At 39.4% G+C, this 24,354-nt stretch overlaps 1 protein-coding gene across 6 annotated transcripts in view; it reads right to left on the bottom strand.

Moving 5' to 3' along the window:
* The window catches only part of doc2b (double C2-like domains, beta), a 194,680-nt gene that overhangs the window by 62,139 nt on the left and 108,187 nt on the right, over positions 1-24,354 (bottom strand). For 5 of the 6 annotated variants that reach the window (XM_082550111.1, XM_082550116.1, XM_082550115.1 and 2 more), the window contains 2 exons: positions 19,401-19,424; positions 7,229-7,303 (listed from right to left, as the gene is read on the bottom strand). In XM_082550111.1, coding sequence (XP_082406237.1) covers positions 7,229-7,303; positions 19,401-19,424 — 99 coding nt within the window. The remainder of the gene's footprint in view (positions 1-7,228; positions 7,304-19,400; positions 19,425-24,354) is intronic. The other variant, XM_082550112.1, reaches the window with a different exon arrangement.

Genomic DNA, 24,354 nt, shown 5'->3' with positions numbered 1-24,354 from the left:
GCAATTCTAAACCACAGTTTGCGTACATGATATTTCTAAACTCTTGTTTATCTCTGCAGAACGAAGAGCACACAAGCGGCTGCTGAGACCAAACAGAAGCATTTCTGTAAAAAACACACTGAATTTGCTTCAAAGCTTCAAATCACTTGAATCGACTCCAGGGTGCGATGAATATACACGGCAATCTGGTCACTAGTTGTTGAGAGATCTTTCTCTGGATGAAATCTGCTGGATGGATATGATCACAGATGACATCCACAGTTGGCACAGTTCTTCTTTAACTCAAACGATTAAAGGGGAGGAACTTTCCAATTCAAACAAGCAGCAGGCAGACTGTTGATTTGTTTTATGCAAGTCTTCCATGTGTTGTGTGACGATTACTACGCTACTGTTTCACTGCAGTCTTCAAGCCCTGGGTTCTCTCTCACTCGACTGGCATATTTGAGATTCTCATCACAAGAATTAAAGCATTAATTAATTCAGTTCAACACCATCGCCTCGCTATCCTCACACAGGAGCAGTCAGTTATTGATTCGGGTTTGTTATGAAGAGATGGAAAACACTATGTTTGTGCAGACTGCACGCTATCTGAGCACACAGTGGACAAAGTGTCGTAGCTGAGATGGCATTCACATGCATGGCTGATATGATAGCAGACTCATTTTAGTTAGAGTGTTTTATTAAGAGTTTAAATTCAGAATATCCCAACAGAATGGCTCTTGGTGTTCAGGCGGTGTGTTAAATCATAGTGTGAAGGCAACAGGGTTGCAGGTACTGGCTCTCCAGACCAGTCCTTAGATCTCGGGACATCTGTCCTTCCAACACTTTGGTCTTTGGTTAAATATCTAAATCACAAAATTATGTGGTAGCCAACGAATTAATCCTGGTGACAATTTTAAACCTTCAATTTTCTAATGCTTGTAGGTCTACTATGGGTATTTAGCATTAAAATTATTAGATTCATGGGCAAATCATAAGCAATTTAATTAATTAATTAAATCAATCAAATTAGTTTTCTCAATTAGTAGCCTTTGTGCAGCCTTAAGGCAATATTATCAACTAAAATAACAGCCTACTGTACACTTATGGTTACTGTATGGTGAATATGAATATGAAAAACTGCTATTACTTAATCCCAATGTGCAACATTGTCACACTGATGAAGCTTTTCATTGTAAAATGTAATTAGGAGGGAGACATGTAATTTTATTTTCTTGCTATTGTCTCAGTATGTAGTTATTATTTTATTACACTCAAATTATTACAGTCAGATTTGGTAACTACCTTTTTTCCATCTTGAAAAAAGTATAATAGGAATTTTTATAATGAAAACGTGATTTTTGTTTTCATATTTTGGGATAACTACTGGAAGAAATTGATTATTTTTGTATTTATTTATTTTTATTTACATTGTGTCAGATCTCTGAATGGTAATAGTCCATTTTACAAGTCACTTAGTCTTATCACTTAAGCAGGCATTATACATGCTTGTATAATACGCATATTTTGTAATCCTCACTGAACAATTTAAAAGGTATTCGTTTTTTTTCAAAGTGTATAATATAGTTAGTATTATTTTAAAATGTGTCTGTATCGAAAACGTAGTAAAAAGTAGTTTCGGCTCTGCCCTTATCTAGTTACTGAAGAAGTCTCTGATCTGTTGGGCCCGTCTTTGCTTTAAACGAGTTGGACCAATCTGAATGCAGCGACAATGCAATTTCTGACCGTGTTAGATCATGATTGAACTACATTCTCAGGTGTTTATCAGTAATGGCTACTCCTTGATGTGACACTTTCAACTTAAATCAGTTGCTGTTCACGACAAGTTGCCATCTGTGCATGTTGGCATGGGGGTATAGAAAATACTCTATAGCATAGCTTTAACGATCCTCTCCATTTTTCCCTTTTTTTAGCCAGAAAAAACAGACACAATCTTTTTAGTGTGCTAGATTTAGCGCTGAATTTTTGCAATCTCTATTAATGTGAATACAAATAATAACAAGAAACACAAAGTAGCTGCTGTTGCCTCTGTGAAGCGTGAGGAGAGAAAGGCTAATTACTTCTGAAATAATAGTACTACCATTATTGCTCCTATAGAGAGAGCAGTTTACTAATGCACCCTCCTGTGTAAAATGCAGCACACCTTTGTTTTGAATGTTGTGGTTCGTACATTAGTTAACTATTTTATTTTCGGTTTCACAAAAGGTTGAGAAGGAAAACCAAGCTTGGCAAAAACAGAATTAGTAAATTAGTGATGAATCACCCTCATGCATGAGTCATACACTGATAACAACCTAATTGTATTCATTATCAATACAAAAGGAAGATGCAGAAAAGTAGTGCATGGACAAAAGACAGCGCATTGTCAGTAATTTAGAGACTCCTCCAAAATTTCACAAATCCAGTTTCAGAGGCGCTGACACCCCTGTAGGCATGACTCTCCTGAGCTCTGACAAACAAGAAAAAATAGTCCTTTACACTTTCATAATGAAAACATTTCATAAGCAAATAGAAAAGCAGAGCTGTTCTCTCCTCTGTGTACAGTAGCCTTCAGTGGAAATTCAGACATGTTTAGCATACATGTTACATTAAGCTAACAGCAGACATTTGCATTTTAGGATGCTGAAAGCATTTCGTGCTTCTCCACTATTGATATGATATGCTGAAACAATCCTGTGCTGATGGAGATGATTAATGACCACAGTGTAGCTCACTGCCTCATATCATTTATTGTTCATTTACTCACGTAAAATATATGTTTGCTCATAAATAATAACTATAAGTGCAATCTTTTCTTTTTTCAGCAATGCAATTCTGACTCATGTCTAATAATAGAAAATAATACAAGCCGAGTTAAAAAAAATGTCAAACCTGACAATGCACGCGTCATGTACACTATAAAACAGGGATGGGTAATTAATTTTCCCTAAGAGGCTGCATGGAAAACTGGGACTGTTGTGGAGGACCCTGTGCATGTGCATGGCCTTCCACAACAGTCCCTGTTATAAAACATGGACTTAGTTATTATGATGTCATTGGTTAGTGAAGTACCGTAATAAAGCTTCATTGAGGTTTTGAAACAGGAGACATTGAGTAAAGGGTGTATCTGGGACACTGCACGTTGATTGGCTAACAACTTGTCAATCACAAGTCATTAGCCAATGAGCACACCCTCCTTTCTGACACTAAATGACCAAAGCTTTATTCAAAATGACTGGAAAAGAGTCACTGAACTGGCAACCACTGAAGAGAATAATTAGTAACTGCTGCTTTGGCTTTACTTCTCAGATTTCCAAATGTGCTTATCACTGGTCTATACAGTGATTATCCCAGATAGTTTGTAAGATGTAGACTAATATAAAAGTTGATGCAGCATTTAGGTGAGATCTTGCTATAAGTAGCTATAAGTAATCTTTTCATTGCAACATTGCAAGAGGTATGAATCAACATTTAGAAACAAAAAGTTCTTTCTTATCTTCTGGTAAAATGCCTACAACATGTCTGTAACAGAATTTAAATTATCTGTCAGTGTGGTCCTTTCCAAAGAAAACCTCTGAACAGGAGTGACTGTCAGTGACTGTAATTAACTCTCATTAAGGTACAAACTTCTTCGACGGTCTGCAGACTGCAGGAGGCCATATGATGCGACACTAAAGTAGCTCCTGCACACTTCAATAAATCGTGCTGTGTAACACAAAGTGGAAAGCACAAAGTTTGAACTATCAATCAACTTTAGAAATCAACTCAAAGCACAGCAGAGCTCAACTAATGCTGAAGCTGACAAAACAAATCTTACACTGATGAAAACTGAGCCCGAAAAGCTCCCAAGACAAGTTCAAAAGTAACTCGTCAAAAATGTCCACCGACAGCCGGATATAGGAGTTCACAACATGCCCTTACCCTGGTGCCACTGAATCTTATGTGTTGAGCCCTAAGATGCTTTTTCATGTGTTTAGATTTTGATTATTTTTTGACCATTATAGGAGGAAGATGAGAAGTCGTTCATCGTTTACAGTTTCTCATTGTTACTGAGCAAACTCAATACAGTTGTGTGTCAGCTCTGTGTTTTCGTCTTTCATGGTACTTTAAATATCAGAAAGTACAGAATTTTCCCAGGAAATCAACACCTGATGGAAACAATAGTTAAGTAGTGTTCCTCTAACTACTGGTGGTACAATAGCTACATGGCTATTTATGACTTTTTTCATATAACTCCATCCATAAACCATCCATCTAGTCATCCATCCCTGCTTGTCTAAAGTATGATCACGTTAGTACCATGCTAACCAGATATTTTATGTTGTCCAGTTCTTCCTGGCAGATCCCAATGGGCCAGAAACCTCCGGGCTCACTTTGGGGTCTCCCCCCAGTGGGGCCGACCCAGAAAACCTCCAAGAGGAAGTGCCCATGATCCAGATCAAAAGCATAAACCTCCTCAGCTTACTCCTTTTGATGACTGTGAGCACCTCACTATATGTCCAAAGTGGTGCTTATACTTGCAGATACAGACAGCTGTACACAGCATGGATGTATGTACTATTGTAGGGTCTACCTTACAATATAAAGCACCTTGAGGTGATTGATGTTGTGATTTGGCGCTGTATAAATAAATTGAATTGAACTGAATGAGTATTTATTTGCTTTGCAGCTCTTTGAAATCTGCTTGAACTCCACCTGAAGGGTGCATGCGTTATTGGCGAAGTGTAAGCTAATATCTCATTGTCAAATCCACATGGTCACAAAAACTTGGGATGTATCTATGGGCATTATCTGCCTCACTGTGATACTAAAACTTACGTCATTTGCACCCAAGTGGACCTTGAGATGCCTCAAAGGCTGAAACCAGCAGCTCTACAAAGGAAACTCATTTCAGCTTCTACATCCATCATCCAGAAACCTCCCACCCAACACAGAGCAAGCATCCACTGCTCTCCTGCAGTGGACCATAGCCCCAGAGTTGGAGGTGCTGACTCTCACCCCAAAGTGGAAACTAACTGGAGTTCCTGCATATCACAAACAGGATTGGGGACAAGCGGCAACAGTGACAAATTCCAGTACCCACTGCACCTTTATTTTCTACTCTACTGGAGCCCTCACAGTTATTTTTTTACAACTTCCCCATTCCTAAGCACTTTTCTATTTAACATTCCCACTGTTCACCTATCACATATCCAAGGATACTTTGGCATGCAGACTGGAGCAGCCAGAGATCAAGTGACAAACCTTATGATTAGTAGATGACCTGCTCTACCTCCTGAGCAGAAGCCAGAACCAAAATAGTTTTTGACATTGTGTCAAGGACTGAGACACAGATCTGATGGCCCTAAACTTCTGCAGAATCCCCCAAAGGACCAGGTCATGAGCTTAATCCAAGTTCACATTGTTCCTTCTTTCACACAGACATAACTACAAACGTAACAGCAGAGTGAAATCAAAGCTGAAGTTACGCAGCAAGAGCAGAGCCAATTACAAAGGTCATTTCAACAGAGATGAGTTTGAAAAGGTATTGTAAGAAAGGAAGATGTGAGTCAGATAGCTGGATAATCACAGCTTTGGCTTTCATTAAGCTGCTTTTGTAGAATGTACGTATTCACAGGATCTATATAAGATTTGATAGTTTTAATGAAAGGATTACATCACCCTCAAGGACGACTGTGAGGTGCAAGAGAGTTAAAGAAGTCACCAGTTCTCACAAACAACCGGTGAGTCATTTCATGTGTTGAAACATTTCAGTCTTTAATTTATATGTATGGGTTTGAGATCATTTTGTCTGCAAACTGTGAGAGCTCCAACAGCTTTTCTGCAACAGTTTAAAACTTAAATCTTACGCCTGTACGAGTGCTTCCGCGACTCTGAGCAGATCAGCAAGAGTTTTAAAAGCAGAGCACGTCACTGGTAAGCGGGTACGTTAGGTCAGTCAGTTAATGTTTACACTGATGAAGCCTTGCGCTGACATATCTACACTGCGGTGCTCCATGAATCATGAAATAGATTATTAGACCTCGTCTCCTTTTATTGCGGGTCTGAGAAAACCACAAGAATGCCTCAGGACAGACTGTATGTGCAGTAGGGAACACTGCTGACCCATCAAAGCTCGTGTAAAAGCGTGATCGGCTTAGAGTGTAAAAAAAATCTGTTTCTGTAATTCTTGAAATGCAGAGAGTGGTCATTGTTAATCTCTTTTTATTCTTTCTCATCACAACTTCTTCTGCTTGCTCGTGTTATCTCTTCCTTTGTGTGTTTGCAAACGTTAAATTGTGACCTAGAGGGATTTGCATTTTGAGAAGTATTCATATATAGTATTGCAGTGCGACTATGTTATAGAGGCAACATTTTACATCCCTTTGCTAATTACTTGTGACTTTTTTATAGGGAGTATATTTTTGTTCCTTTATGTGTTATTAAGTTTTATGCTCTAATGCCACTTTATCCTGAATGCTTGAATGAACAGTTTCATAAAAACAAAGATCTCTCGATAAATGTCTGTAAAACAAACATTTTATGCAGAAAAAGAACGATTTGTTAAATTTCTTTGAGATCTTAACTCACATTCCCTTTCAGAGATTTAGAGAAATCCTGTACCATACCAACTCTATTTACACAGTGCTTTAAAAGCAAAGTGCTGTAAATAAAAACGAATAAATCCATTTCAACGATGAAGAATAAAAACAACAATAATAAAATAAAAGCAGAAACAAACCACAATAAAACAACAGAAACAAGTAAGACCATTGTCACATGCTGGGTCAAAAGTCAGAGAGTGCAAGTGTGTTTTAAGACTAGTTTTTAAAAAAGGAGAATGTAGGTGACTGTCTAATGTGCAAAGACAATTGATTCCATAACCTAGGCGCACCAATAAAGAATGCTCAGTCCCACCTGAGCTTCAACTTAGATTGCTGTATATGTAGTAGCAACTGGTCACATGACCTGAGAGTGCAGGGGTAAGGCGGCTCCAAGCCCTGAAAACGACAGGCCCAAAGCTAACGGGTGATGTCAGGGTACTCTATACTTGTGACGAATGTTTTTTTCTTTTCTTTGTGTACAGAATTAACAAATGAGATATTATGATTACAGATGCAGTATGTGTAGGCGAGCTAGTGTTTGCATGCAAACCTGAAAAAGGAAGTCCAGTGAAGAACAAGCAAACTCAATACTGACCAGGCTGTGTGGTGACAAATGTGCAAGCCTGTTGTTTTAAAGGAAACAGACAAAAAACAAAAAAACACACCTTGCTGGCGCCTGGCAGTAGGTGCAACTTGACGTAGGGATCTGACAGCCCATTGTGGTCCATTGGCTTGAGCCCCTGTGAAAGAAAAGAAGAATCATGGTAATAAAAATGACATTTAGCACTTCCTTGTTTTGGACACTACTCCTGTTTTTGACAGTCAAATTTCCACCGGTGAAGATTTCCCAAAAATTAGGGATCTTTAAAGGAGCTCAGGGCATTGCAGCATTAAATTATATTAAACTGGAATAATCCAGTTTAAGGGAAATCTCTGAATATGTTGCTAAACTAGCATGTAAATATGCAAAATCACAAAAATGTAAAAGCTGCATGCTCTGAGGATGAGAATAGACCATGAAGACCATTAACATGTCTTACTGAAACCTGGAAATCTGCAAAAAATCTTCTGCATGCTGCTTCTTACACTTTTAATCATTGCATAAAATCTGTAGTGCCTGAGAGATCCAGCGCAGTGCCACATCAGCTGGAAGGTTGCTGAGGAATGCTGAAGGGAACTTACTAAAAAAAGAAATGTTTTATTTCTTTGAAGAGCAAATCAATGAGGCTTAGAGAGAGCAGGAGATGTAAAGGCCACTCATTCAATGACCAAAGCAGGACAACACCGCACCATGTGGGTGCCCGCTTCATGAAGTGAAAGGACCTAAAGTGTTTCCTGAATCAAATGCGGTACGAACACAAAGAAGAAGTTAAAACCTCAAGCAAGTCGTCTTTGACCTCCTCTGGAGACGGAACTGTTCACACTGCCGACTCCTCCTGAGATAAAAGTTTAAACTGAAGTCCTTGAAGTAGCTGAGCAGCAGTTTGGATATTTTATTTTAACATCAGCATAAATCGTATTCACGTGGATTCAGCCTAAATAATGCTGGATTCCATATTATTTTCATTTTTTCAGGTTCCTCTTCTCGAGCAAACTCTCACTATTTGCAGTTTTCAATTCTAATTTTCCACAAACTTTGGTGGACAGATCAGTGGGTTGATCTATGGGCCTTTTGAAAACATGCACACAATAAGCCTGCACGAATCCTGCACGACACAATCCACGAGATGATTAAAGTTTGGTTGCTGCGTTGTTTTGAGGCCTGAGGAAGTACCCCCAAGGATATTATACATCAGATTTTCAGTCTGAGTGACTATCCTCATGACTAAACTGACCTTTATGTGTAAAAGGAATGGAAATCCCTTTAAAATTGAACTCTGGATTTAGTTCATAAAGTTGAGATTTAGAACTGATCAAAATCGAAGCAGTGGAGATGTCCTGGTAACATTTTTAAAAAAAGATGTATTCTTTTGCCTTAAGCTAAAAAAAAAAACACATCACAATTTTAATCCATAACAGAAAAACAAGAAAATATCAGGACTGAACTTTGATTAAATAAATATCAGCAAAACGTGCTTGTTTTCCACTCATTAAGCTTTAAGTTTTACTTTATTTTTTCCAAGACAAAATGGATTAAAGCAGCAAACATCACACTTAGTGCCTGAAAGCAATCCCCCTCTAAGAGACAAGTACAGTCTAATAATGATTGCTACTTTGACATTACAGTTTGAATCTGCAAGGCTATTATCTCTTACTGAAAAATAAGAAAATAGGAAGTCCAAGGTAATTTTTTTTAGTTTTTTGAGGTACTCTTTCTTCTACATTTTAATGAGTAGCTCATAGGAAGGCGTATAAGCTTGATATCAGCAGTTCTGTCTGCGGTTTTCATCAGTAACTAAACTCTTTTGCCGTAAATTGTCCTTCCTGTAGTCGTTTAGTAATCATGCAGGAAGAAAATAAGGAGGAGTCTCTTACAAAAGTTAATCGTCTGAAATTTCTACTCATGTGAAATTATCTGTGACTCTTCAAAGAAACAATTTCACCTGTGTGATTGCCGAACACCGGTTTATTTTAAAAAGTGTAATATTCAGTATATTACAGCTTGTTCCTGAACCATCTGAAAATGTGCTTTTTATTCCCCAGTTCTTCTGAATATCAGCTGCTTATAATGACTTCAAAGTATACATTTCACACAAAAAAGTCTCTATATTAATGAAGTCATTAATATACAAGAATTATTGTTTAACGTGTTGTTTCTGTCGTAACCAATATGGTGAAGGGTTTGCACCAAAAATAAGATTAATGACAGATTAGAGGATGCATATGTACATGTCAAAGACTGCTGAAAAGCCAGTGGAGGAAACGGAGAGGTCCGCAGCATCACTTCCTTTTCACTCGACCAGATGAGTCATGAGCTCGCATCTTCATTTGGAGAGAAAAGTATCCGACATGCAACAACAGCTCACTGGATTTATAACCAATGATGCTAATTACCAAGACCCATGGCTTTATTCATATTAAAAATAGGAGGCCTGGCTCTAGTGAAGGCAGTCCATGACTGTTAGTGTTCAAATGTGTTTCTTCTTTTTGTATCCAGGCATGCTGTTACTGCATTGACGGTGTGTTTGGAATCATTGTCATGCTGAAAAATAAAGCTGCTGCTAATCAGATGCTTTCCAGATGGATCAAAATCTGATGTTACTTTTCCGAGTTCATAATTTCATGAGTGTTAAGAAGATCCACAACACCACAGATTGATAACTAGCCCCAAACTATGACAGTGCCTCCACCGTGTTTTACAGATGGATTCAGACACCCACTGTAGCCTCTTTCTCCTGATCTCCTCTGTACATACTGATGACTTACATCAAAACATTCAAAGTTGATTAATCTCTGCATCAGACCTGTTTACACTGATTTTTCAGTCCAGTTCTTGTAAAGTTTGGCATAACTGTTACTTGTACACAGCATCAAACACGCTAATTTCATAGCACTGACTCACTTTTCAAGCTAGCCCCAAGTGGCTGCTAAAGGAATTGCAGTTGCTTAATTTTAAAGCCTGTGGAGATTGCTGCTTGGTTTGATATAATGCCACATTCAAAGGCTGGTTACTCAAGTTTTTATTTAATGTTGCTCTTGGTGCATAAATGATAGAAAATAATTAAATGTAAGGTCATAAATAAATGTGTATTTTTCGGACCATAAGGAGCACCGGATTATAAGGCACACTAAGCAAAACAAAACACAATCAGTTAAGTCAAATTTTACAAATTTGAATGACTAACCTCGTATTGTGGATGGATTACCTCAGTTGTTCTCCTGACTGAAGTTTGGTCCATTTACAGCATCCTGCCATGCGATTGCATTGGTCCCTAACCATCGGGAACCCTCACGTTAACTTTTATCGAGTAGAAAAAAGTTAGCGTTCATCCTCCAGCTTCACTGTGTTTATGTTATGCTAATATAGCTGTGTCGCTAGCGGTCACGTAGCCCATCATTATGTACCCGCTAGCCCAACTTCAGTAACCCTACAAACGTCATTGCTGTTTAGTTTTCTGTCTTCATTTATGTTGGAAGTGATAGCAGAGCTGTACGTTTGAATTTTTTCAGAAATCTCTCAGTCAGAACATGCTATATCAAGTTAGCGGAAACTAGCGAGCTAACTTCCTGCTAACTTAACTCAGTTAAATTTAAGGCATTCTGTTTTCATCGATGCCTAGATGATAAACTTAATTGTTACACCTGGTAAAGCAGCAATACTGATCGTTTTATTAAAGATTATAGAATTTAGGCTTTTTTGAACAGTGATGCTGCAGTGTTCGTTTGACTTTGGGACCTGAAGAAGACGGAGTTTTGGACCCAGATTACTCCGCGAGGCTCCTGACTACGGTAGCCATTTTTGAGCACTGTTTACCACATAAATCGGTTCGAGGTCAGTGAGCACAACCAGAATTCATACATAAGGCGCACTGTCGATTTTTGAGAAAATTAAAGGATTTTAAGTGCGCCTTATAGTGCGGAAAACAGAGAACATGTGAAGTGAAACAGATAATAATGATCTCCAGTTTGTCTTTGCCCTGGACGTGCTTCTGAATCCCACACAAACACTCACAGTAAAGAAAGCCAGCCCAAATAATAAACCATCTTGAGTAATAAAGGACAATAAGGCTTAAAAACCCCACGGCCTAAGGATCACGCAATACAAAGTTTTTATTTCTCATCTGAGTAACAATAAAGATCCCCTATCACAGAGAACAGCCATCACACAAAGGAAAGAATACTTTATTATGAGCCTAGCACCATTATTTTAATCGCTTCCCGTCTGTGTTTTTTCTTTAATGGACCAAAAATGGAAAAATAAAACAAATACGATGTCTATTCTCCCACAATTATCAGGCTTAATAGAGGCACTCGGCACCAAGCCCAGCACTCAGCAGGAATTACTGGCAGCAAAATGACACACTCAACTGTGTCTCTAATAAGGCAACACTGCTGCTTTAGATCCTGCCTGTCACAGAATAGAACCATAGTGACACTAATTTCTTTAGCTGACTCTCATAAACATGTCCACATTTTGATGTGCCGGACACACTTAGTTCTCTGACATCTGAAGAACGGACGCTGAACGCCCAGACGGAATAGATTTCATTGTCTGCTGTTATAATGTAATCAGTTTAAGGGGAAAGACGAAGGAGACGAGTGCTGCTTCCTTCAGGTCTTTCTCCTTTCATTACACAGACATAGATACGTCTACATAACAATTCAACATTTAATTTGTTTACGCTCCGATTGGATAAGACTTCTCTGCCTTTTGAGGATTTTGTCGTCGCTCTCGTGGTTTATTTGCTGTGACCATACTACAAAAACCGAAATGTCGCTGACAAGGTTGCTCACGTAATATGGTATTAAACTCCACTTTGTGTGGACTAGATAAATATAACTAATCCAATGTGTCAGGTTTTTACTATTATTTTTATCCTTCACTTACATTAGGAGTATTTTTATGATGGCGAAGCTCTGTATGCATAAAGGTGTCTTTAAGTGGTTGATGAGACTATAAAATTTGTTATTTAAATGCAGTTTATTTACCATTTACGTCTCACACACTGTATGCCTGACAATATGAGTAACAGGCATAGAGACATTTCTTTAAAAAGCAAATCATCAAAAACACAGTGACAGCACAGAAAACACTAACGGATCAGTCACACTGACTAAAAATAGGCCCGTTACTACAAAAAAATTAGCGGTTGCTCGGTGACTGTGATTGGCTAGTTGTTTGCTCTGCCTCTTGGAGCAAAGGTCAATTTTATGAGGCTATCACTGTATCTAGTGGATATTCAACCCAAGATATCTGCTTCCATACACTCAATTACACTAGAGTAAAAATAGGACAGCAAAAAAAAAAAAGCCCTGTTGCCTGGCGACTGCATTTAATTAATCAAGGTGACCAACAGGTCACCCAGAAGTTGAACGTGCAACATCCTCAACATCTGGGTGACAGCTTTTGATCTCAAAAGATTTCACAGGTTGTTCGGTGGAAGGAAAACTGTGTCCAAACAGTTGTGGGACAACTCGGGCTGACTGCAAACATTCTCAGACAGACTGCAGAAGGTCTGCAAATAATCGCCTAATTTATAAGCCCTGAAATGCCAACAATCAGTCTCAGTCAGCCTGTGTAGTCTGCGTTTCTTTGCAGTGGGGGACTCTACTCAACTGGTTGCCAACTAAGAAAATAAATAAATAAATAAAAGCATAGTTGTCGAGCACTTATGTCGTTTTGAAATTAAATTGCTGTCGCTGTTTGAGGAGAAATTCACGAGTTTCTGTTCTGGATGGGTCTGATTTTTGTGTACCTGGATGGCAATAGAGTTGTAAGCGTTAATCATCATATTGTCACAGACAGATTGCATGTAAGTGCCAACTTAAACCCCCAAAAAGACTAAGAGCAGACTGATTGCCGTCTTTAAAGCAACCACTGCAAAGGAAATGAGAATCATTGCATATAGTTGCAATAACTGCAATGTCCCAATCTCCAATCGCTATTTTCCATAGTGTGACTATAATGTAAGGTCACAAAGATGATACAAGAACAAGACAGAGGCTAGGCAATGACCTGACAGAGAGTATTTCTCCTCATGAAAACACTCTGGTAGATGCTAAATTTAATCGACATTGCTTTAAAATGAGCCTCCACAGCAAGAGGGTCTCATTTTGTTGAATCCCTTTTGCCTCATCTTGTCCCCTTCATATCGCGTCCTCTCCTCCTTCAATTACATCTTAGGGTGGAAGGACTAAAATGCAAGGAGAGGAGAGAGGAGTTGAGGAGAGGAATCCAGTATGTGCAGTTTGAGAAGGGGCAAGGGATATAAAAGCACAGGTGAACTCAGTCAACACAATAATGAGGCTGGGAAAGGATCAAGGAGGTAAGTCCACAGAAATCCACACGAGGAACTAATCTTCAAAATGAAGCTGGAAGTATAATGAAAGAAGAACCATAACTCAGTGTTTTCACACATGTGATGTTTAGTCGGTTTAAATCCAGCTCAAGGTTTGGTTTCCTTTGTGCAGATGTGAATGCGATAATCTGAGATCCCTTTGGAGGTGGTGGCCTCAGTGTGGTTCCAAACAAACTCATGAGTGGTTCATTTGTGGCGAGAATGTGATTCAAACTCAATCGGAGACAACTAACATGTGTACGGTGATGAGGCAGAGTGCCGAACGCACACCTTCTTCCTGCTTTCACTCCTGTTAATCTTTCATCAGTCACAGCTGCCCTGTAAGCAGACTGAACACTCATGTGATCTGAAGTGATGTCTGTGTGAAAATAAACCAAAACTGCTGGGAAAACTCATCTGATTTGGACCAGAAAGAACTATAGAAAGGAAAATACTCTAATTTTGACCAAATGTTACTTTCTGCATTTATGTGCAGTTATGTCTTGATGCATTCTCAATCATCCAGGAAAGTAAATCTCCAAAAAATTGATTCTGTTCATCTGGACGTAGCGTTTTGTGGGAGAAACGTTTCGTCACTCATCCGAGTGACTTCTTCAGTCTCAGCTGACTGCAGGTTCCCCCAATCTTATAAATGACTAATGCATAATGACTGAAACCAGCCCACTGAAGGGACAATCGGCTGGGAGGTCAGTTCCTTAATCTTTAATTATGCAAATTCTCATGACCATTGATCAACAACCACTGACCAAAACCCACTGATCAGTGGCCATGAGTACCATTCACAGAGAGTTGGGGAATGGCTGCAATCACAGCATTGTAAGATGGCGAAAGATGTACCCTTAGCCCCCTCCTCGATTCAGAGATGGTCTTTCCCTTTTTACGTAAATGGCCTCCTTAACTCCGCGCTCAAACCAGCGTTCCTCCCTGTCCAGGATGTGTACATCCTCATCATTTAAAGAGTGTCCACTGGCCTGTAGGTGTAAATAGACTGCAGAGTCCTGGCCTGACGAGGTAGCTCTTCTGTGTTGTGCCATCTGCTTCGCCAGAGGTTGTTTGGTTTCCCCGATGTATAAATCCTGCCAATCCTCCTGGCACTTAACAGCGTACACTATGTTACTCTGTTTGTGTCGGGGGACCCGATCCTTGGTGAGGCCCAATTTTCGGCGCAGCGTGTTTTGGGCTTTAAAAGCCACAGAGACCCGGTGTTTAGAAAAAATGCATCTCAACTGCTCCGATACTCCTGACACATACGGGATCACTACAGGTTTTCGCTTGGGCAGCAGTATGTGCAGTTATATCAGTTTGCTGCATTAACGCAATTGCAGTGTAAATCCAGATTTTTTGTGACAACATGTAAAAGTCCCATTCAGATCACCTGAAATATACCAGAATACTTATTATACAGTAGGGTGTCGCCATACACCTTGTTAGGGAACCTTTTATTTACCCTAAGAAGTAAAAAAACAATAAAGGAGCTTCTTGGATAGCTATTTTTTTCTTTTTCCTTTCACTCATGGTTTCTCAAAAGCAGATTCAAATACTGCCAAAGGCTTTTATTTGTTTTCTGAGAGAGTGCAGTGGTAAAACGATGACTTCCCACACAAATATAAAATAAATATAACCCATGTCTATTGAAATTTGGTTTGATAGCCAAGTCGTGAGCTGCCAGAGGGGTGAACTGAGCTGCTAGGAATTCATTATTTATTTTTAAAGTTTTTAAATGGTACCATTTAATGCATCATAGTATAAATAAGGCTACTGATACAAGAAACATGCATCACATAAATATATAAATATATCAGTATTTCTTTGTTATATACTTTGTTATATAAATTGTTATATGCTACAAAGAGACGTGCATTTAGATAGCAGAGATAATGCTCCATGCAAATGCAAGGAAAAGCTGAGATGTACAGAAAAAATGCTGCCTACAGAAAAAGGCAACACGAAACAACCACAAGTCTCTGCTGTGACCGAGCCGTGATCCCCTCTCCTCAATCTTCCTTTTTATTTTCTCTTCCTTCAGCCAAAGAGGCCTGAGTGAACTACGCGTGTAAAATAGTCAGCACTGAAGAAAAAAAGCTTGATTTGAAATAAAAACACTGTAAAGTTTTTCTTTTATGTATGTGCAAAAAGTAGAAACAGCTTAACGGCCTCTAAAATTGTAACCTCCCCTGAAACTTCCACTTCACTGCTTTTCATTTTCTATCATTATATGCGTCACTGGATGTTGGAATCTCTTGCTGATATTTAGCCCCACTTTTAAACCGTGTTTCCTGCAAAAACAAGTTATTAAGATGGCACAGCGAAAGCTGATTGGAGAGGCTGACGTGCCATCCTCATCTGCTTCTATTGTTGTCTTCAACACCTGAACCGTCAGTGAGCTCAGGCATGTTTTGTGGGGTTGGACCGGGATAAACAGACAGCTGCATCATGCTGCTGATTGCGCGAGCACGCTGTGAATACTCGGTTGATCATAATTACTGAGGGGTTGGAGAAAAATGACCACTGCGAAAGGCAGATGGGAGTGTATCCACACACCTCCCATCTCACACTCATTCATAACAGCCCTCCTGAACAACAGCCTTAAATGATTTTAATTGAAGTCGAGTTCCTTTGGGTGAGATCATTAGAATCTGTGTTCAGAAGAAGTCGTGCTTGGCATTTGTGAAAAACATCTGAATGAAAAGAAAAGAGTGTGGACTTTAAATAAGATGTGTGTACATAGCTGCACCTTCCTGTCGTGTTCAGGTCAAAACCGACCGATTTACAACTTTAAAAACTCATAAATATTGTGTTTTACATCCAATTGCCTCGAGACCTTATGACATCCTCAACACTACACACTTGAACATATAAAAGTGGTGAGCACCTCTTTTGTTAAATTTTGAGTGTTTTAATCAACTTTGTTACATCTGTGGTGTTCCCAGTCAAAAGTGACCGCCATAGAAAATGAATGGGAATCCACCCCCACCCACCGTCTGCCATCTATAATCCAGTTTTGAGATCCCTTCCCAGACGCCTTAACGCCCACTCAGGAAATCACATGATATGGTGGGGCTAGGTTGCACGAGCTCACCCGAAACCTTGGCTGATTGTGACCTACACCCGTTTTCACACCTTGGCTCATGTGATTAGGTAGAGGATCATTAAGGGGTCCTTTTGTCCCTCTTGGGGGAAACTTCCACAGGGTTTAAATCTGGGACTCTCCACCATTTGACCTTAGAACTGAAGAAGCTTCTCGGATGAGAGGTGAAACGTCTTCAAGCAACTTAGAGAAGTCCAGACGCTTTTCTTTCCAAGCTCCTTAGACTTTAGATCTACTGTAAATTTACACCAACGAGTCTGAGTTACTTTTATATTCAAACAGCAACATACATGCCTGGCAAATGATGTCAGCACAGAAGTGCAATTCTAGCAAAATATAAGAGCTAATACAAGACTTCTGCACAGTACTGTATGTGTTAAATTTGAGCGCAAACACTAGCTAGAGATGTAATCATTTCACTTTCTTTAGCTTTAGCGTTTTTGTTATTACATGACAGTGAAACCAAAACTTAGTGCCAAACTACCTAAACAAAAAGAAAGCATTAAAACTTGAGTCTTATTTGTGTTGTCTTGGTGTGAAAGGTTATTGCTGATGTGTGGGAAGATATAAATAAGTCGAAGAAGTCAAAAATAAAAAACAGTTGGAGAATCATTGTGAGTTTAATGCAGGTTTTTTTTGTCTTTGCAGACATCACTGACATTTTAAGCACATTCGCTAAAACTGATTTTGATAAGACTGGTAAGTAGCTAATAAAATAACAATCCCCTGTCACTGATGTTGTGATCCAACAAGTCAGTTTCATCTTTTTTGAATGACGCCTAAGAACTAAGAACATACGTCTATTTTGAGTGTGTGTTCTCCAAGCTGTATGTCCCACATGGCTGCTTGTTTTTCTGCAGTGCTATCAGCCTCTTCATCACTGGGGCATATGTCTTCATTACCATATCTGACTGGCCCGCTAACACGCAGGTGGAGGAAGCATCAATCACCAGGAGCAGCAGATAACAGAATGGATGGGAGAGAAGCATTGATTGAATCCTTGGGGGGCTAAACCAAAGTCATGTTAAAGAAGGGGGTTAATGCTTCAAGGGCCACTTGAGGTGGTTGCACTCTGGTTACATTCCTATATAAAATCAAGCTTGTCTAGCTCCTGTGACATCAAGCAGTTTAATCTGATTCCTGCAGCATCTGTTTCACTATTTGTGGAGGATTTTCTAGATTTCAATTTTAAATCTACAAGTTTCTGGCCAGACTCTAATATTTAAGTGACTAATGTGAATTTCCGAGTATGCAGTTGCTAACAGAGTTGCAATTGTTGACAGTTTATCAGTTAATTGCCACATTATCACAAACAGATTCCATATAATTGCCAACTTGATCCTATTCAATCACAAACTGATACCAGACTCTGTCTTATTACCATTTTATTGCAGTTTTGATGCACTAAAGTTACTTTGAAGACAACAATGAGTTGCAAGTGGTCACAGCCACTGTTTTCCTGAGTGTGAAGCATCATTGTTTGTTTGTTTGTTTTTTTGTTTTTTTTAAAGTGAATATAAATATAAATAATCGTTAGATCACAACCAATCCAATGCATTTCAAATAAATCTAACTTCCCTTTTGGGTTGCAACCAGGTTGCGCATTTTTCCTATGCACAATCTGATTGTAGAGATTATTACAGATGTGCAAAGCCAGCTACTTAATTGACTATTACTGATAAGCTTTTTAAGAAAAGTAGTAGAACTTCAGTTGAGAAAAGGTAGATTAAAAAAAACTAACTCAGATACAATTATGTGAATAACACTGATTCTGTCAGGGATCCTGGGTCTGAGCGACCCAGGATCCCTGAGCAGTTATGGACTGGTTATATTATATGTATTTTTGGTGTTGCTGCCCCTCTTCTCCATGTTTGTAGATATGAGTGTGTGTGTGGGTGGGTGCAGGTGTGTCTGAACTCTTGTTTACAGGCGCCTTCAGGCCTGGTGGGTGTGGCCCTGCTAGAGGACTGGCCACACCCGAAGCCACACACCTGCTGCTGATCAGGGCTTGTCGGGAGAGCTACTTAGGAGAGTCTTGGCGCTCCCACCGACGCAGGATCATTACGTTAGACTCCCAAGTCCGTGTGTGTGTTTAGGAAGTGCAGATCGTGTGTGTGCCCGCGGGGGTCAGTGTTTAACGGCTGCCTCTATTTTGTTCCTACAGGAGGAACGTGGAGAGGAAGGGCAGCATGCACAGGGTGTACAGAGTCACGACAGCGGGGAGCACGAACACGGACGCCACTGGAAGACACACGCGGGAGCCTTGGGGAGCACGGGGATTAATTGTGCATCTATATTTACCACACTTTAAATAAACGCACTGTCTACACACAGAGCTCCGCGCCTGGGTCCTCCTTTCCCACATCTCCACAGTCTGCCAGCCAGACCGTGACAGATTCATGATATGTAACAGCATCCTGCATTTAAAGATGGAATTTACTTTCAGTCAATAAACTGGTTGACCTTTGACTATAGTGTAGTCATTCACCACATTGGTTTACATGCTTCTGTCTTTGTTTTCTAGGCGTTCACCTTTAACTAGTTGACTTGATTCTTTAAGCACCAGTGTGCATCTACAGAAGAACAGGCCAAATACAGACAAAGCATTCAACATTCACTCAGGATTAGATTTGTTGTTCCAAAGAAACGGAATCAGAGGGAGCTCAGAGGATGTGAGCCAGGGTTGGTGATCGTTTCAGTCGGGGATCACTGGGATTGGACGCAGGAGGGATAAAGTAGGCATTGATTAGCAGGGACTGGTTGGGATCTGGGCTCATTTCATTGGCTTACCTTTTTGTATCTGGGGACAGGAAGCTGTTTTGTTCCAGAAAACATAAAGCACCAAGACACAGAGTCGATGACAGCATGCAAAAGAGTAAGGTGGAGAAGAAAAAAAGAAAACATTGATCATATGAAATTAAAGTTATAGGTGACAAAAAAACAAAAACGTGCAAACAACAGAGGAGAAAAACAAAAACAAAGCAGTCTGCAGTGTTTCAGAAAGATTTTTTGGTTTACACAGCTCAGAGCGCTGCTGAAATGCCAAATGTGGAAACAGTCTGAGTGGAAAATAAATGATTAAAGCAATAGTGGCTTTGAATGGCCTGTTGATACAGTGAATATAATTGAAAATCCATTAATTTATTTGTTTATATTTGGCTATGTTAATTGGATTTGAGACAATAGTTAGTGACAGTTTGAGACAAGTCTGAGTTACGCAAACAGCTCTGTGTTGTTGTGCTGCTGGAGACTTTAACACAACAGCTCACACAGTATCCAGATCATAGTAGAGAAAAATAGGATTTCAACACATGCAACATGAAAACACGTCCATATGGTGAGAGGGACACCTTCAGTGGCACTCATGGCTGTTTCTCACAGTCAGGAGTTAAAGTGGGCTGGAACTATTTAAGACTATGTTATTAATAAGTAAATAAGTCTGAGCGGTTGATTCATGCTCTGTAATTTAAGTGAGTTTATTTTTCAGCTCATTTCTTTTCTGGCGTGGCTCTTTTGTGAGCGGGTCACTCATTTCATAACCCCTCATTAATGCCGCTGTTGTGACAAGGTCTGTTTGATCGTTTGCTAACCTAACCAGCAAGACTTTTGTGCCTCAACAAAAAAACCAAGGAAGGATTTCACAACACCCTGGATGAAAATGTGCTGCACTTTCTATCTGCTACCGCTGGACATGCCTTCCAGTCAATACTATGGGCACACTCAACCCATAATCCTCCTAAAAGACATGCATTCTCACATTTTGATTCTCATCCCTGTCATGCATTCATATGTGCAGGTCGATGAAGTGGGATCACTAAAACAAAAGATTAGGATATCTTTGTTTTGCTAGCTACTGACACAGAGCTATATTCCTAGTTAGAGAGAACATGTTCAATATGAACAGGTGATCGCTTCATTGTCAGACATGACAAAAAGAAAGTTTGTTTAGTTACAAATTTGTTAATTTAGTTTAGTTAAGTCAAAGTTAAAAGATCACCCTGAAAAGGTATCTTGTTAATTCATGTTGTTAAATGTACTTGACATTAAAGAATGTGTTAGTTAAAAGCTGTGTGAGAATCCTGGACACTGCAATTAGAGCAGGCTGCAGAACCAAGCTGCTTACAGTATTTTGGTGACTCTTGTAGTAATAACATGGCACTTTGATGGGGTAGGACATATTCACTGTTTGTTTAAGAGTAGCAGTTACCAGCTTGAATTCAAACTTGCATTGAAAAGCATGGCATGAAATAGGAGTATGATTAATCTGATAACAATCTTAATATTGCTCCACAGAGAACAAATAAATCTATCCAAGCTCACAGTAAGTAAAAGTTGCTTCTTTGTTTGCTTGTTTGTTTCTTTGGCCAGAGCTGGGATCTGGTTAGCTAAGGTATGTATGGACACCTACCCTGGGTATTCCTAAGCTGTTTACCACAGGACATTTTTAAGCTTAAAAGGAGCAGAAATGTAAAAGCAACATATTATGCTCTAACTTGTGTTTTGACTCTGGGTATCTTTGTACGATGAGCCCTCGTTCCTGTATAAAGACACCATATCAAATCTGCATATCCACCAGCTGCATTGAACAGTCTTTTCTTTTGAGGTTTTGCAGATTCTGTGTCCACTAACTAGGTTTCATTGACTTGTCAGCATGATGACAATATTGGATCAGTCGGTGAACCCTTGGCAGCCACCTGTAGCTCTGCAAAATGTGTACTCCCCAACCAGTTGGCAAAACCCTCTTTGTGATGGGTTTGACATATTGCATATTGCTACGGCAGCAGTGTGAATGGATGTGATGGACTTGTCTACAAACACGGTCCAGCTACTCTGTTAGCTGTTGTGAAATGTGAAAGGTGCCACACACACCGAAAATAGAGGAGGTTCAGTTTCAAAGTAAAAGCTGCACCTTTTAAACATGTTAACATGTTCACTGGAGCGCTGAGGCACAGCTTTTACTTTGAAAGTTAACATTTTCAATTCTGGTTTGCACTTTTTCAAGTTGCAATGTCGCTCATAGTTAGTATGTATTTGCAGACAATCAATAAGCATTAGTCTCTCCCTTCAGAGGCAGATTGTAGTTTACTTTTTAAATATTAGTGCATATTTCATGATTTTGATTATGGATGCATTGAGTAAGGATATAATTCTGAACATCAAGAAGGCATGCTGCAACCTCCTGTTTTCAGTCATTACGTTAAGCTAAGGTATTTATCTCCTGGCTCCTAATTTATACTTAACAGAAAGAAGACTGATATTAATCTTTGGGGGGTTATTCTAAGTTATTCTAAGGATGATGACGCACAAACAATAAATGACCTTAAAAGCCTTCATTGACAAATAACATTTATAATTTATCATTTAGCTAGCAGACACTTGCGGTCTAAGGCTTCACAGCACCAGATATGAATAACAATTGATTTTGCTGCAGCCATGATATAGCAGCTTCTTACTCCATCCTTTCTGAATAGTCTTGTGGGAATGTCTGCCGGACACTTTATCAATATTTACAGCTGAAATATGACAAGTTGAAAAGTACGAAATGAATAATTTCTCTAATGTTTCTGATGTTCCTCCGTTTACTGTGATGTGGGGAATAAAAATGAAGACAAGTTGTTTCATAAACCCTTATTATGTAAAAGCTGTGACATGAAAACAGTTGCAATTATTGATAATGAATTTTTGAAAAAGACCAAAAATATCTCTAAGAAACCAAGTGTGTGTGTGCTCTCACATGAGTGTGTGTACTAGGAAATAAAAGGAGTCTCTGCAGCAGAAAGAAGAGACTGGAAGATTATGTGGAGTGTTAATGTAGGTTTTAGTGTAGGTCGTGGTAAATTAGCAGGTCTGGGTTTTGCAACTGCATTGTAAGACAATGTGAGGCTCACTGATAAGTGCAAAAAACTCCAGAAAAATCACCAACTGTGTTTCTTCCTCACAGTGATGTGAAAATGATTCAGCAGCTTGTAAAACCACCTTGAGCAGCAGTAACCCGAAGTCATCATTTTCTTTATGACTTTATCAGTTTCTCACATTGTTGCTGAATGACTGGAAGGTACCCAGGCTGCAAATCAAGCCCTCCACCACTGTGCTGTGTTTTCACCAAAAATGCCACTGTCCACATTTAGCTGACATGTGGAGTCTTTATAAGGAGATTGGAGGGGTTGTGTTGGCGTAATTTGCAGCTAGCATGCCATGGTGCACATCCCATTTGGACCTTTAAAACACACTGCACACACAGCGGTAACCCTGATCACTGACAAGTGATGACCTAGGAGTGACCGATCAGTTTCCCTGAGAGTGATTGGCCACTCAGTGCATCACGGCACACTCCAGAAAGGACACCTTGTTTGCAACTGAACCATGCGAGTGTCATGTCTGAGTGGAGTAGGCAGGAATGGTGGACCCAAAGTGCAGACTCACAGAGGCAAAAAGGTGAACTCAAATGCAGCTTTATTGCTGGATAGCAAAAAAACAAACAACTGGCTAAACTGAGAATACAGACAACTAAACAGGCAGGCTGATGGAACACACAGTATGGGATGAGGGAGATCACAACATACACAGCAAATTCAAAAGTGTTAAATGTTTTGGTGTTAGTAGTCTTCTTGCAAAAGTAGAGTTAATTTTACTCTAAGCAGAGTCACATTCTTTTAATGTAACTCTGAGGTGTAAAATGATAGTAGTTAAAACCGAGTGTTAAAAATGAGTGTTTCTATGTCAAATCTGGAGGTGTTACAATGGAAACATTAACTCTTGACCTCTTAACTCTGAACTCCTACAGGGGCTATGACACCAATAGAGTAAATTCACAGACTCCGCCCCCAGCACCATAGGCTCCAATCGAAGCTGAAGTGAAGCAGTTTCAGAACATTTTGCTCTACATATTTGAGTTGTTTGCCATGCTTGGTAAGTCATTTTTTCAAAGATTGTTTCAATTATTATTATTATTAGCAAAACTGAAGAACTAGAAATCACAGAGCAAAGAGCTAGAGCAAGAAATACAAAACTAAATAATAGACACACTAAGTCACCGTCTGTAGACAAACAGGTTTGTTCCCTAACACCGAGTGCCTTTGACATAGTGGTTTAAATTGGCATCCCAATAATGAGAACAGGCTACATCTGTCCAGTTAATTATTCTCTATTTTTACTCCTTTTTATTGTAATTTTAGCGTATTTACATTTTAAAATGGTTCACAGAAACACCAGGATAACATTATGTGTAAGCTGAGATAATAGTTGTATCTCTAAAAAAGAAACAAAACACATAAATTTGTATTGCACAGGAGGAGGTCGGCTTAGACCTGGGAAAACAGTTGGGGAAACCCCGACTGACGATGCTTTCAGTATTTATTTATTCTCCACCACTGTTTCGAAACACACTTCAGTAACAAATTCCTTAATTTCCTAGATTTTTGTGGGGTTTTTTTTGCAAGTGCAGGATTTGAAACAGGATTTAAATCTACGCTTTGACTACACTTCCTTGCTGAGTGAATTGGAGTGTTGTGAAATTTGTGATCCTCTGACTTTTCATCTAACTATGGATTTTGTTCGATGATGCGCTCAGACTCACTGTGTGTCTTTCTCATGCCTGGGAAAAGATGATCTCAAAAGATGATCCAAACACACACACACACACACACACACACACACAATATCCAAATACAGGCTAACTAAAAGAGTGGGCCCCAACACTGAAATTCAATCATACAAGAGATATGCCATCATTCCCCACTTTAAT

Source organism: Aulonocara stuartgranti, assembly GCF_965226115.1.
Source record: "Aulonocara stuartgranti genome assembly, chromosome: 10".
In the NCBI taxonomy this organism is placed as follows: domain Eukaryota; kingdom Metazoa; phylum Chordata; class Actinopteri; order Cichliformes; family Cichlidae; genus Aulonocara; species Aulonocara stuartgranti.
The sequence above is the reverse complement of the archived record's forward strand: the minus strand, read 5'-3'. Positions and strand labels throughout refer to the sequence as shown.